Genomic DNA, 14,736 nt, shown 5'->3' on the forward strand with positions numbered 1-14,736 from the left:
TTGATCAAGTCAGCTAAGTATAATACTAAAAGTCTCCCTTTATTATGAATTCAAAAATGATGTGACTACATATTAAATATATGAATTCTTTTTCAATTTTTCAATTGGAATTATTTTAGTAAAGAACATGCAAAAAGCAAGGGCGGCTTCAAACAAAATATTAAAAATACAATAAAACACCAGACAGTATTGAATCAGAACCTCATGTGCTTCTGGCTTGCACTCTTTAAAAAGATTTGAGGTTAATACCCCTCTACTGCTATCCATGCCAGGTCATTCAACCATTGCTCTTCTAGCCAATCAAGATAACCAGGTGACAGCAAAAACTGCAAAAAAAAATTTTTAGCAGGGGCAATTAGATTAAGATCTATTATTTGATTATTGATGTGAACCTCCAGAATGCATTTTGTATAATTAAGTTTTTACCTCTATCTTCAGTAGATTGTATTTTATTTTATTGCATCTGAAAGGTCAGAGTCCCCAGTCCGACCACACAAACTGATCAGAGGAACTGGTTAAAATAATCTTATAAAATAATCACATGCAGGAACCCTCCTAAGGAATCTATGCGGCTCCACATCAGCAACAGTCCCAGACAAGAGCAGACAAATGAATTTTCTGCAGTGCCCTTCTGCAACAGGCCACTAAACATACACTCACATATTAAGTTTCCAAGGAATCTTGAAAGGCAGCCCCATGCATAATGCAATGCAGTAGTCTTATCTCTCGTGGACACAAGAGAATGCATCACTTTGGCAAGGCTCTCTGGTCCAGGAGGGGTCATAGCTGGTGTGCATCACTTCTTCACTTCATCACCAAATAGAACTTCATCACTTCTATTTGGGATAAGAGGTTTTCAACAGACAGAAAGAATGGACCACAAGTTACAAGGACTGAAGCGGCATACCATCCCTGTTCTGCAAACACAGGCGTGAACTTGCTCGACTCTGGTGTGCTTCCTCTCCATACCTCTCTATGCACATGTTAAATGGTTCGGAAGAAGCTGTAAGTTATTCGGTTCTCGTGCATCAGGAATGAGAAGCCTGTGATCCTGCAGGTTTTTGTTGGCTAGGGCTGATGGGAGTTTCAGTCCTACAACATCTGGAAGGTCACAGGTTGCCCCCTCTTCGAGAGCTTATTTGACAAGTTAGGATTTTTAGTAGTGTTCCTAATTGTAAGCTTAAATTTAACATTGAACTTAACGTAAATGAACTAAGTCATACTCCAGCTAAAATCAATGTGTTTGACTAATGTAAGTCCACTGATATCAGCTGGTCTACTCTGAGCATGACTTATGAGTCAAAGAATCAGAATTGTAGGGTGGGAAGGGACCACAAGAGCCATCTAGTCCACCCCCCTGCAATGCAGGAATATTTTGTCCAATGTGGGGCTCGAACGCATGACCCTGAGATTAAGAGTCTCATGCTCTACAGACTGGGCCATGAGCCATGACTTAGCTGGATGCAACTTACAGCAACAGCCAATACACAAGACCAAATATATCCACTTAACAACAAAGATATCAACAAGGACTTAAGTCACATGCAAGGCAGAAGATAGCAGCCACCAGTGGGAAAGGAGAAGCCAGAGAAGACAACAATTAAATTCAACACATGATAAAAGTCTATGTCAATTCTGTGTTAAAACTTCGTCCATTACCCTCTAGTCAAGCCAACTGAGTTAAAGTGTGTCTCTATGCAAAATATCAAGTTACTGAGTAAAAGTAAGAGGCATGTCTAAACGTGAACACTTTGATGTAACTTGGTTTCCATCTATTAGTTACGTAAACGGGTACAGAGATGCTTATCGTACATGCAACTTTATGGCGGATGTTTTTCCTTGAAGTAGCTGTGTTAAGTAATTTCTAAGTAATTTGATGCTGTACTCATGCTCTCCATGAACGAAAGTTCTTTTGGTTCTTATGTTTTTCTTTATATTTATAGAAATATATATTTAAAATGTTACTGGGTAAAATACACCCTTTCGGTCAAGCATCACAAATGTCAAAAAGGGTCTACTTTGGAGGCAAATTATGGAGAGTTTGGGCACCGAGGCAAGAATCTAAAGAGTAACAGGCTCCGACAAGAAGCCTGTACTACCCCAGATGAATATTTTCATCAAACAGATCACACATACACAAAAAACATGCATATCATACCCAAGTACTTTTGAAAGTTTCCTCAGTTTGGCGGCTGCTGTTCAATAAAAAATAAGCTGAAAGAACTTCATGGTTCTTTTGACCCTGGCCTTAATCTTCAAGTAAATTATTTTGTTTGGTATTCTTGCATATGTACAGGAGAGATGAACAAATCTATCAGCCTCCCTCCCACTTGTCTCTAAGCACTGCAAGGGGCATGTATAATACACAAGGAAATGTCCTGATTGTGCTCCTAAGTTGCATATAAGTTCCATTTGGTGGCAAACCAGTGTTTTAATCAACCATAATAATAACTATACAATATGCCAATTATAAAATGAAAAACTAGTTTCAATCAATCTTGCTTTCCCCCTTTGCCAGCACCATAAAGCCAATGTTGAGGTTTTATTCCTGATGTTTAAAATTTGTTTTGAATTCAACTGATCCACCTGGGAGCATAATAAAAAAATACATAAGTATTAAACTTTTGGAAAGACAGTACAGACTTCCGGTTGAGCGCGGAGCCGCCATCAGTCGCAGGTTTCGCTCGGCTGAGCAAACCTGAGTGCGGCAGGGACGGGGTGTCTTCTACAGCGCAGAAGACCCCCAAGGAACCCCAAATCGAGAGTTTTGGGGGCATGGTCGTCCGGCGGGTGCTAGAAGGGTGCTCCTCCCTCCCCGGTAAGGCTCTGTTTTGAGCCCCCGAGAGCAAGGGAGTGGAGCCCCGGCACATCGGACATACCGCTTTCCCTGCCTGCACGAAGCTCCGATACTGAGGGGCTACAGCGTTTCAATTCTTCCAAGTAAACAAAAAATGGACAAATGAACAAATCTGAAGAGAAAACTGTAAGTAATTTGATTTTATTTGGCTTCGGAGGGGATTCTAAAAACGGAAGTCAATCCCTCTCTGCTGAGATTAAGAGACAGTGCGACTTTGTAGCTGAAGCTATTTTCAATGCGATTGAAACAAAGAAAGTTTTGTATGGGTGTTTTTAGCTTTAAAAGTGGATTGGATCTATTTTCCTCTTTCCCGGAGGTCCAGATGGAGTGGATACTATAAATTTTAGCAATAATTAAAAATAAAAATGGCGTACTTATGCAGTAAGGATCTACGTAGCAAGAAATAAATTTTTGTGACTAGCAACTTGAAGTTCGACCTTGAGATGACAAAGGGAGAACTGTCCTCGCGGTTTGTAAAGCAAGCTTTGGAACTTTTGCAGCAAGTAGCCGTGGGAATCAACAGCATTGCACAATTGGCACATAAAGAATTGGAGATTGAGACTGTGAACAATTTGGAGGACTTTACATTGGAACAGAAGGAAAAGGAAGAAGGGAATAGTGACAATGCTGAAAAAGAGGAGTTGGAACAGGATACACCAATTGGAGCCTTTACGCAAGAAGAATCTGACAGTGTTAAAGACTGGTTCCTGTTGCCACTGGATTGCGAAAAGACTACAGGCCTGCGATTAGTTGGACAGTTACAGGATTTTCTTTTTTATGTCTCATGGGCCGGGTTCTTTGAAAGGGAGGGTATAGGGTAAAATATTAGAACTTTAAAAACGAAATGGTATTTCATTATGGTTATGACAATTGGATATGGATACTGCGATAACGGACAATGCTTTGAAAGATAAACTCTGGGACCATAAGGGAGGGAGGTGCATGAGCAATATGAAAAATTTTGGTTAAGATAATGAGAAATTACTGAAGTATTTTGAGGCGGAGGTAGAGAAATGTTTAATAGGTAAAATGATGAGATGGATTTTAAATTAGAGTTTAAAGGTAAATAAAGCGGGAACTATGTAATAATTTGGAAATCAGTAAGGGGGGGACTGAGGAAGTCATTGTAAAGGAATAAAGATTGGAATTTAATTGACTGGCCCGGGAGGAGGGTCAGCGTGTTGTGCTTTGGAAAGTATGTGGTTAAATGTAAAATGATTTTTGCTACCTCTGTGAGAGGGGGGTTTGGTGCGTGTTGCTCCCCTCGGTGGGAGAGGGGGGAGTCTGGAATGTTTAACCATGTATTATAATGTATTGGCTTTAATTGGTTTTTTTTAATTGGAAAATCTAATAAATTCTTTAAAAAAAAAGAAAGACAGTACAAGCACGTGTTTTATTTTACCACAGGAAAGTGTCATATGTTCACTGAATGTTTAACACATGGCATGATTCATATAAAAAAAACACCATGCAATTTTGTCAGGACAAGTTATGTGTTGTTTACTGTTGTAATAATTGCTTTCTCCAAATTTATCTTCTGTACCATGAAAATAAAAAATTGAAACAGGTAAACAAAAAGGGAGGGAGAGGCAAATGGAGACATGCTAAACAAGGAAGCAGAATGCAGTTGCTTCAGTCAGGTGCATTTAAGTTTAGCTGCAGACTACAGTAGCTAGCATGAGAACTAGGGAGTTGTGCCAAGCCAAAGAGATTCGAAGAGAGATGCAGAAGGTCTGTGAGGTGGTTCCAAACACACAGGGTGGCAAAGGAGAAGAAGGGAAGGGAAGAGCACAGGCAGGGATGAATAGAGATACAGGAACACAGAGCCAAAGAAGGAGAGCAAGGCCATGGAGGTCTTTGAAGGCAAGGGCAGGCCTGTGCTGGATCTGGGAGAAAACAGGAAGCCAGCACTGTAAGTTAAAGATCCTCTGTCTAAACATGTCAGCAGCAAATGATAGCCAGATAACAACAATGCCTGTTAAAGGAATATTTCAGATAGCCAGTGTTTCTGCATGTGAGCAAATTTGATTTTAGTGTGTAAATTGGCATCCAAGGCTCCACTTTAAAGACACGTATCCAAAAAAGAATGTTGTAGCTGAGGACAGCAGACCTTTCTCAAATGCTTAATCATGCTTGCTTTTATTTTGCATGATGATTACATACAAATCCACTGTGTACGTAGTCCAACACCTTCAAATATCCAGCAAGTATCATTTCATATTGGAAGCAAGGTTCTGCCTATAATGAATGGCTGGGCTAGGTTTTGATTTTTTTTGTTTCTAACAGCCAGCTGCAAAGCCCAGTCCCACCATGATAACACCAACAAATTATAAAGATTGGTTCAGAATTGCAATGCGTTTCCTCCTTCATTAGCCTCTATCTATGTTAAATGACCTGACCAATGATGGTACCTAATGGCATGATATGAAGCTTACTTACCGAAAGTTCAAACACTGAATTAAGGTCTCTATTCAAAAGGGGTGTGCATGTGTAGACAGATGTGAGAAATCTGCTATATTCCAGGTACAAAATACCACCTGTCGTCCAACTGTTGCTAACACTATACTGTGATTCTAAGACTGCAATCCTTTGTAAATTTACCTGGGAATAAGATCCGCAGAACTCAGTGGTGCCTGCTTCTGCGTAAACATGCATAGGTTCAACTTACTGGTAGAGAAACATAGTAAGCATTTGTTTAACAAAGGCTCTTCTTCAGCCAGATGAAATTTAGATTTCATAGAAATGCAAATCACCTTACATAGAACTTTTACCATTCTGCTTACATAAACCTCATCAAAAGGAAAAGGTACAAGCTCCACCCTATACTCTGCCAGCCTTGTTTTTAAGCTGAAATCTCTTGCATCAATCAATTAGCATAGATAACTAAACAAGAATTCTCCTGTCTACAGAGTGCCTGGCTTCCTCTGTCTTCACACCTTTTCAATTTGAGCTGATTGTCATAGACAAAAGTAAAACTTAAAAGTCTTCATTCAACATAGCAGGGAGGGCCTAATTACTTGGCCGCCCAGAGTGGCTGGGGAGACCCGGCCAGATGGGCGGGGTATAAATAATAAATTATTATTATTATTATTATTGGCAAAAAAAAAAATCTGCCCAAGCAAATACTGGGAAACTTTAGTAGTTAAACTGTCAGGTCTTTAAGAGACAGACATGTTCTGTTAAAAAAACTCTAATTCATGAAAGTGCTACAACAACACTGGGGATCCTCCAGACTGCCAAGCCATCCCATTGGGCCTTCTAAAGTGGTTTGGCCCAAACTACACACATCTTTCCATCACTTGCCATCATATAAGGTTAGGCACGGGACTTGTAAACCAGCAGAACCAAATAGAAATGGAAATTCCTTTTCAGCCAGCCTTCACCCATTATTCCATTGAGATGCCCAAAATACTTATGCATTATGTAGGTATCTTATTAGTAAAAAGGATTTGCTCCTTTAAAACAGGGGTGGCTAACTTGTGGCCCTCCAGATGTTGCTCTATTACAACTCCCATCAGCCCCAATTAGCATCTAATGGTCAGGAATGATGAGAGTTGTCGCTGAATTGCAGGTAAGAGGGTCTACAAGTTAGGCTTCCTTGGATTAAAGGAAGCTTTCAGCTGCTTTTGCAGCACACTTTTACTGGTGTATTCTGAAAACTCTAAAAAAAAAAAAAACACCTCTGGTGTGTGATTTTCACAATCTCAAGGAACTACTGGCAAAGGTTGAAATTCTAAAGCCATTTATTCCCAGGTTGGGCAATATGCCCCCTAAGAATTGTGTCCACAGAGAAATCAGGAATGGGCCTCAGGCTATCGTGCCTCTCCCATCTCTTTCAACTCTACCACAGCGGGGGGGGGGGGAGCAAACAACTGAACTGGAAAATCCCATGTGCTTTCACTGGTCCTGCGAGATTAAGCTCATTCCCATATTTGACCACATAAAATGTCTATGTGGAGAAGAAGGGGTTAATTGCAAGTAAATTCCACCAGTATTGGTTAGTTTTGCTACCAAACTGACTTGCTAATATCTGAAGAAGTGTACATGAACACGAAAGCTCATACCAAACTTAGTTGGTCTCTAAGGTGCTAAGGGGCACCTAGTCCAACCCCCCTGAAATGCAAAACTGTACTTTGTTGTTACATTTAAAACCTGTTCCCTTGTTAACAAATGTAGAAATGAAGCATAAAGAAGAATGGACCCATATGCACAACTTTCCTTTTGTCAGCTATGGAGAAGGTACCACAAAATCAGGGAAATTTGCTCCTCAAGGGCAAGCAATGGGAAACTCATGAACTTCTGAACTGCAATCAAGGGATGTACTTTGGCATCAAAGAAAGTTGCTATCAACTCAAATAAAAGCACAGAAGGCATGGGAAGAATGCCAAGGTATTTATAAAAACACTCATTTTCTTATGTTTTTTCTACCAAAGTTTTGTAAATTATTTTAGCCTTCCAGTCTGCAATGTTGTAGTCTGAATTAGAAAACTAGGCATAGCTATCATAAAAGTAACCTCCCACATACACATCCCACAATCCTGAAGACTGTTTGCTTTAAAAATAGTACTTTCCCATCAGGCAAGGCTTTTGTCTGTACTGTACAACTTTGTTGTGATCTGCATTTGCAAGAGATTGGGAGCATGTGCATAAACAAGAGCACACCTGGTGTGTTCTGCTGATATGAATAGCTGCACACAATGAAAATTTCTGTCAATAATACCATTAATGGGCTTTTGTGTCTTGCCTCCTCTTGAAGTACTCTGGGCTTGTTGGGTCACACTCTTAAAGGCACTGGCAAAGGGGTACAAATTAATTCATAGCTCACTTTATACTCATTCACCCAACACAGAATCTACAGCCCTCTGCAAATATCTGAGTCTCAATTATTAACCACAGTTCCTCAGAAGGATTTAGAGTGTAGCTCATTTAGTGCAAAAGTTCCTCCATTTTCCTGCTTTGTGAAGACCTTCAAATCTGATGTTCTATTTAAGTTTAGAGTTTGAGATGTCTTTACAATATCATAATGCCTTTACAATCTATGCACATTTCCAGTAAAACATGAACCAATACAGTGTATTGTTCAAACGCATGTCTTGCACAGAGAAATAAATGTGTGCTTAGAAGTGAAATATAGAGTACATTCCCATATAAGCAGGCATAAATCACTCCTAAACCAAAGTCTCTGCTAAATAATTTATCCTGTGTACTATTAACTCTTGGCAAAAGATAATAACCCAGACTTTTCACTCAGATTTCCTTATCTATAGTAAATCCCAGGAAAGGTATCCACTTATTTTAAACCTGCAGAGTAGAAACAGCCTAGCCATAAAGACTGTTCTCTACAACAAGAAAGTACACAAACTACCGACCTTTTAAGTGAAAGATATGCACCAAGAGAATTGTGTTTACATTTGAGACATGCCTGAATTGGAAGTGAAACCCTGTTTGCCTCTAGTGCTTCATTGTTTCCAGCTATACAGAAGTCCCCTCCCCTCCACAAGCCACCTTCTTTCTTCCAATAATTGCTAACCCACCCATTAAAAATCACAGGTACTGTCAGATATTTAAATAATTCAAGGGGGGGAAATTACCACCAGCAAGTCTACAACAAATGAAGTTGAAATATTAACAATAAAGCAATCCAATACATCCTTCAAGCACAGATTTTCTACATATCACCACCACATGTTGACCAGTGCAGTGGGTTAAACCAGAGTTACCTGGGTTGAAATTTCCTCTTGTACATCAAACTTACTAGGTGATCTTATTTTTTTGCTTTAAAACATTTCATAAAATTTATATGCTGCTTGTTTGCAAACTGCTTTGAGGTTTTTTAACAAAAACAATAAAACAATAAAACTATCAGTAAAAACAATAAAACTCTTTAAATCATTCAAAATATAAAGTCAACTATAAACTAAAATCAGATCACATTCTACACCTTAGATCCAACGGGAGCCTAATCTACGTCAAAGGGTTGTAATGAGGAACAGGAAAGATAACCACAGACATACCAGCCTGTTTAAAGAAAGAACAGGACACAAAACACACACATACTAGGTAAGGTTTTCATCCATGCTATGCATTAATGTATAATTGTTAAGCAATTGCTCAATATCTACTGCTTGCAGGGTAGTACGGCAGATTGTGTGATGCTTGCGTGGTAAACTTAATGTTTACATAAAAACTGCTAACATAGAAGACTATGAGCAAATATTAATTGCCAATTCAGAGCATCAGTTTCCCACTTGTATAGTGGAATACCAATGACTCGCCTTCTTGTATTTTGGGAGAATAAGCAATAACTTTTTGACATTTTGGCAATATTATTATGGTATAGTTCTTGGGTTCCATGATCACTGCAGATGGTGACAGCAGTCACGAAATCAGAAGACGCCTGCTTCTTGGGAGAAAAGCAATGACAAACCTAGACAGCATCTTAAAAAGCAAAGACATCACCTTGCCGACAAAAGTCCGTATAGTTAAAGCTATGGTTTTCCCAGTAGTAATGTACGGAAGTGAGAGCTGGACCATAAAGAAGGCTGATCGCCGTAGAATTGATGCTTTTGAATTATGGTGCTGGAGGAGACTCTTGAGAGTCCCGTGGACTGCAAGAAGATCAAACCTATCCATTCTCAAAGAAATCAGCCCTGAGTACTCACTAGAAGGACAGATCCTGAAGTTGAGGCTCCAGTACTTTGGCCACCTCATGAGAAGAGAAGAATCCCTAGAAAAGACCCTGATGTTGGGAAAGATGGAGGGCACAAGGAGAAGGGGACGACAGAGGATGAGATGGTTGGACAGTGTTCTTGAAGCTACTAACATGAGTTTGGCCAAACTGCGAGAGACAGTGAAGGATAGGCGTGCCTGGCGTACTCTGGTCCATGGGGTCACGAAGAGTCGGACACGACTGAACGACTGAACAACGAACAACATAGTTCTTTGGTTGGAGGATACTTTTAGCTGACGGATTTATCTATTTCTCTAGTACTGTATTTTATTGCTCTGTCAATAACCACAGAAAAGTTACTATATACCCTGCATTTTCATGGCTGCTCATGAGGACAAGACTCATCCTTAAAGGCCTACATAGAAACCTATTGAAAGGCTTGGTTTGTGTTTTGTTTTGTTTTTAAAAAAAGAAGTCTTCTATAAAGCAGACTGGCACAGAAATGATGGAGATGTTAAAGCACAGGCTGTGTGGACCATTTGCACTGGAAAATTCTTACAAAGTAGTTCCCCCCCCCAAAGTTTGCCTAAGATTTCATCTAAACAAATAAATTAGCATACACCAACATGTGTCATGGGTATAAGTCCTTTTAAGCATCTAGCTATACTCTAGAAAGGAGAGAACCAGCAGTTTTCTGCTAGCCCTTTGCATTTCTATGCAGCTCTGGCATCTTCAGAGTCAGGCACAGAAACCAAGTGGGCTATTCAGTCAACTCACACACATCTATGGCATTCCTGGACACCTATGGCTACCAGGAAACCTATGAAATACAAGTGTTTTGGGTGTGTGTGCAGAAGATGCAACAAGTTACACTGCAAAGCACTTTCCACACAAAAAATATATTTAAAAAATTAATGGTCACAATCCCACAAAGCCCAAACCATCAAAATTCTACAGGAGTAAACAAGTGTACATGGGTGGAGGTGGGGGCATTGATAGCTTCAATGCTAACAACAGACTGACTGACAAAGTGACTCTGACACAAAGCTTTTAAACATTGACTGAAGGAACTGTTTTCTCTTTGCACAGACAATACTAATAGGTGGAAAGGTTTTGCTATTCAAGCCCAGATTTTCCAGGTGCCTTGACTGCTGAGAACAAGCAAATGGAACAAGCATCTTAAGATTTATGTAACCCAGACACACGAAGGTTGGCTTGCAGAGACAGAGGCAGGGAGGGGGACATGGGAGCATTCATTAGTTGGCAAAAAAGGAAGGAAAATGTCGTTTTATACTGATTGTAGCAGATGCGCAGCGGAAAAAAATGTTTCTAAAATGAAAAAAGGAGCAAAGAGTGGTGGAGCAGCCGAGATTAAGGATCTGAGCACGTGGGTGCAGGAGTGAAATGGAGAGGATTTGGGAAGCAGAGGCTATGATGGTGCAGGAAGGAGCAGGAGCCCGAAGCAATGATAAAGGAAGCGAAAGGGTTGTGGAGGGAGAAGGGGCCCCAAAGCCGAGAGGCACTAGCAGCCCCATCCTGTGCCCGTTTGCTCGGAAGCAAGTCCCCCTTCGGGGAGGGGGGTCCATGGGACTTGCTCCCATAGCCAGCGCGCACGGGGTTGCAGCTTCGGAGGGAGAAGAAAAAAAAGAGGGCAGCGGCGAGATTTCCGCGGCACCGTGCGGAAGGAGGCGCAGCCCCGCGGAGTCCCTCCCCGAGGAAGGAGCCTGCAAGGGAGCCTTCCCCTAGGGAAGAAGGATCGCCGCCCAGAGGGATAAACGTGGGGGCAGAGGGGTCGTCCCGCTCCCGGCCGCGCCCTCGACCGCCCAGCCTGCCCGCTCCGCTCGCCGCCGCGCCGCCCTCACCATCAGCACTTTGGCCGCGTTCTCCAGCTGGGCGATCACCTCGGGGGCTCCCCCCGCCGCCGCGGCCGCCGCCATCATGGTCTCTCTTCAATGACGCGCCATGCAATGCATTCTGGGACGAAGCGGCCGCCCAGCCAATCCCCGGCGCGGGCGCGGAAGGAGAGAGGGGAGGGAGGGGCGAGCGGGCAGCGCCGGGAGAGCCTCGCAAAGCAGCACCTCAGTCGGGCGGCGCTTCCCGCCCTGGCCGGGAGGATCGCGGAGCCGCGCGTGCGTGGGGGGAAGGGGGGGGTCTCCCGCGCTAAAAAGGCCATGAGGAAAAGCTGGACAATCGCTGCCCTGGTCGGGGGAGGGGTGGTACGAAGATGCCCCCTGAGAGTCACCGCAGCCATTCGGGTGACGCGGTTCGTTGCCTTTTTAAGCGCAAGGTAGCGCAGACCCCGAAAGCCCCCTGAGCGAGGCTCCGGCTCTGGGTCGAGTGTGCCCCGCCGGAGCTCAGCATGCATGCGGACGAAATGTGTGTTTGTTTGTGTGTGTAACCGTGAACACGGAGAAAGCGCCTTTGAACACGTGCAGAGTGTTCGTCACTCTTGGCGCGGAGTAACTGCAGCCCGGGAGGTAGCCTACCTGGGGAAGGGCTTCCACGTCAAAGGGTGGTGCACGCGCTTTCCAAGTAGGCTCAAAAGCTGCGGAGACGATCCTGGACTATTTTGGTATTTTAATATCGCGCCCTCAGGGCTTACAGAAAAAGTAAAGTAAGTAATGGACGTCCTTGCAAGCGCGCACGGAGAATAAAGTCGGGCTAGTATGCTAGCAGCTCTTATTTAGCCCCGAGAACATCATTTGTTTGTTTGTTTGTTTGTTTTTATTGATTAGTAAAGCAGTTTCACTGAGCCCAGATTTTGAACTTTTTTTGTTTTTGTAACAGGCAGCAATTCAGTAGATGTGCTTGCTGAACTTGTACATGTCATTCACTATCAAAGGCACTGTGGCCCTGACAGAATTGGAGATAGGCTACCCTGTTCTTCTGTGCAAAGTTCATTTTTTTAAACGGGAAGGAAGGACTGTAGCGAGAGCTGGTGCTTAGCCATGTTGTTCTGCCATATTCAAAACAAAATAAAAAATTCCTTCCAGTAGCACCTTAGAGATCAACTAAGTTAGTTAGTTTGGCCAAACTGCGGGAGGCAGTGAAAGATACCGGTAGGCATGCCTGGCGTGCTCTGGTCCATGGGGTCACGAAGAGTCGGACATGACTGAACAACAACAAAAGTTAGTTCTTGGTATGAGCTTCTGAAGAAGTGTGCACGCACACGATAGCTCATACCAAGAACTAACTTAGTTGGTCTAAGGTGCTACTGGAATGAATTTTTTAGTCTGCTTTTTGTTGAGAGTCACATTCCCTCAGGGGAATCGGTCAGGGGCTATATGCCAGTGCTGAGCAGAGCCAGAGCTGCATGGTGGGGGAAATAAAGATCTGGCCCACCTAGCCAAAAAAGGTTCACCCATGGTGTGTGTTTTGAAACTGATGCTGCACATTTCACATAGTTCCATACCAAAAACAATTTGCAACATCTTCTGGATTCATTGCACTTTATATCTTCACTCATAGGGAATCATACTTGGACCTTTATTATATCAGTTTTTCCACCATAGCTACTCATAACACGCAAGTTTAATAACTATAGTGGGATCTGAAGAGCTACTTCAGGGAATGCTATGGTTTATTTTTCTTTCGAGAGCAAATATTAGAAACCGTTTTTGAAAGCTTTGGATCTTGCCCTATACATTTTAAGACTCCTGAAGATAAGGCTGAAGGTCAACATTTCTAAAGCTAATTATGATCTCATTGCACTTCTCCTTTGTCCATATAGATTAATAGTCACTAAAATAGAACCATACAGAAATTAATCATAGGGAATATGATACAGTGAGAAATTGAACTGTGGCTTTCTACATATTACCAGCTTAACATGCATCTAGGTTGTTTTTTGCCCTCAATTTGGATCAAAGCTGGCTTGGGGGGGAAATACATAAAAATGTGATATTTCATAAGAAATTATAGGAATGATAAAGTACAGATGTGGATACCAGGAAAGGTCCTAGAACAGATAATTAAACAGTCGGTCTGTGGACACTTAGAAAAGAATGCAGTGATTTCTAAGACCCAGTATGAATTTTTCAAAAAAAAAAGTCATGCCAGACGAATCTAATTTATTTTTTTGATAGAGCTACAAGCCTGGTGGATCAGGGGAATACTGCGGACCTGGTGTATCTTGGTTTTAGTAAGGCTTTTGGAAAACTCCCACATGCCAGGAAACTGGTAAGATGTGGGCTGGATGAGGTACCGGTAACTGAAAGGTGGATTTGTAGCTGGTTGACTGACTGAACCCAAAGAGTGCTCGTTAATGATTCCTTGTCATCCTGGGGGGGGGGGGAGTGACAAGTGAGGTGTCCTGGGCCCATTGTTCAACATCTTTACAAATGACTTGGATTTAGGTATTTGCAGATGACACCAAATTGGAAGGGGTAGCCAATGCGACAGAAGACAGAATTGAGATTCAAAATGACCTTATCAGATTGGAGAACTGGGCCCAAAGTGAAACTAACAGAATGAAATTCATTAAGGATAAATGTAAGGTTCAACACTTAGGCAAGAAGAACCAGCTGCACCAATATAATACAGGGGACATCTGCCTTGCTAGTAGTACATGTGAAAAGAATCTAGGGGTCTACTGACTACAAGCTTAACATGAGTCAACAGTATGATGCAGCAGCAAATAAGGTAATGCTGTTTCAGCCTGCAGCAACAAGTATAGTGTCCTGATCAATGGAAGTAATAGTAGCACTCTATTTTGCCTTGGTCAGACCACACCTGGAGATTGGATAGGAAGTACCGGAGCTTCCCTGATGGAACAAAACTTAGCATGAACTACCAAGTTTTCTCCAGTTCCATTGTAGGGACACAACACTCATTGCTAAAGAAAAGCCAATCTAAACACAGTATTGGGGCATGTGTAGAGTTCCAGTTCCAGCTTCTAAGCATCATCTTTCCCAGCCCTACCTGGAGATGGCAGGGCTTTTAACCTGGGGTAAAACATGCTAGTATTGGAGTAGAGACTATTATTAAATAAACCACTTGCTCTACAAACCATTGGCCCACGGCTAGAATGAAGTATTTTAATTGTGTGATGATTAATTGTACGGATATGCCAAATAATGTAGAATGTCACCCGCATATACTGCATCCTTTATTCTCAAATTAGAAGTGTCCTTCATGCTTTGCAGTTGGCTGAATGCCAGCTGCAGCAGAGAGGCTTCCTGAAAAACAGTGTTATAATATATATAAAGGG

The 14,736-nt window shown here is 42.1% G+C and overlaps 1 protein-coding gene across 1 annotated transcript in view; it reads right to left on the minus strand.

The window, feature by feature from the left end:
• XPO4 (exportin 4) overlaps positions 1-11,503 on the minus strand; it is a 60,919-nt gene extending 49,416 nt beyond the window's left edge. Inside the window, exon 1 of the mRNA XM_033146305.1 lies at positions 11,390-11,503. Coding sequence (XP_033002196.1) covers positions 11,390-11,467 — 78 coding nt within the window. The 5' untranslated portion in view covers positions 11,468-11,503. The remainder of the gene's footprint in view (positions 1-11,389) is intronic.
• Positions 11,504-14,736: the final 3,233 nt, after the last annotated feature.

This window comes from Lacerta agilis, chromosome 4, assembly GCF_009819535.1.
Source record: "Lacerta agilis isolate rLacAgi1 chromosome 4, rLacAgi1.pri, whole genome shotgun sequence".
In the NCBI taxonomy this organism is placed as follows: domain Eukaryota; kingdom Metazoa; phylum Chordata; class Lepidosauria; order Squamata; family Lacertidae; genus Lacerta; species Lacerta agilis.